The 1,110-nt window shown below is 58.1% G+C and overlaps 1 protein-coding gene across 1 annotated transcript; it reads left to right on the top strand.

The window, feature by feature from the left end:
* OLIG3 (oligodendrocyte transcription factor 3) lies at nucleotides 1-762 on the top strand. Its single transcript, XM_074190273.1, has one exon. The coding sequence runs from the start codon at nucleotides 1-3 to the stop codon at nucleotides 760-762; it is 762 nt and encodes a 253-aa protein (XP_074046374.1).
* Nucleotides 763-1,110: the final 348 nt, after the last annotated feature.

The raw sequence follows: 1,110 nt of genomic DNA, 5'->3' as shown, positions 1-1,110 counted from the left end.
ATGTACCTGAGAGACCATCATCACCATCACCACCATCACCACCAGGATAGCCGGCTCAACTCGGTCTCCTCCACCCAGGGGGACCTGGTGCAGAAGATGTCTGGGGAAGGCCTGTCCCGCAGCGGCTCCAAAGCGGGAGGCGAGAGCAGCAAATACAAAATCAAAAAGCAGCTCTCAGAGCAGGACCTGCAGCAGCTCCGGCTAAAGATCAACGGGAGAGAGCGCAAGAGGATGCACGACCTAAACCTGGCTATGGACGGACTTAGAGAGGTCATGCCCTACGCCCACGGGCCCTCCGTCAGGAAGCTGTCCAAAATCGCTACCCTCCTGCTGGCCAGAAACTACATCCTGATGCTCACCAGCTCCCTGGAGGAGATGAAGAGGTTGGTGGGCGAGATCTATGGGGGGCACCACTCGGCTTTCCACTGCGGGACTGTGGGGCACTCTGCGGGACACCCGACCCACGCGGCCAACGCAGTGCACCAGGTACACCCTATCCTAGGTAGCGCTCTCTCTTCCACCAACACCTCTTCGCCACTCTCAGCGTCCCTCCCCGGGATTGGCACCATTCGGCCTCCCCACTCTCTGCTCAAAGCCCCCTCCACACCTCCGGCCCTGCAGCTGGGCAGCGGCTTCCAGCACTGGGCCGGACTGCCGTGCCCCTGCACTATCTGCCAGATGCCTCCACCCCCGCACCTGTCTGCCCTCACCACTGCCAACATGGCCCGTCTATCTGCGGAGTCCAAGGACTTGCTCAAGTGACCCAAGGCCCCCACAATGGAGAGGATTCAAGAAAGAGGCGGGGTGGGGAGCGAGCCAGGAGGACTGGAGGCGCGGGCGAGACCCTGCACCTCGGACGCCCTTTGAGATGCCAGAGAGAAAGAACACTTTAAAATGGGGAGGGGGGACAAATCTGCCCGTGGTGGTGTTAGAGGGAATCGACCAAGACGTCCTGTGTTTGCATGCATGCTTCTCTTTGCCATTGAAGCCACTTGCCACATGGTCTTGTCAAAATTGCATTTGTTGTATAAACAGGGATGAGGGTAGTAAAAAAAAAAATCGACCTTGAAAAGGTAATGTCCTAGATGGACCCTCAGGCTCTGTTTTCTT

Source organism: Macrotis lagotis, chromosome 5 (assembly GCF_037893015.1).
Source record: "Macrotis lagotis isolate mMagLag1 chromosome 5, bilby.v1.9.chrom.fasta, whole genome shotgun sequence".
Classification (NCBI taxonomy): Eukaryota; Metazoa; Chordata; class Mammalia; order Peramelemorphia; family Peramelidae; genus Macrotis; species Macrotis lagotis.
This window is presented reverse-complemented; position numbering and strand designations above follow the sequence as displayed.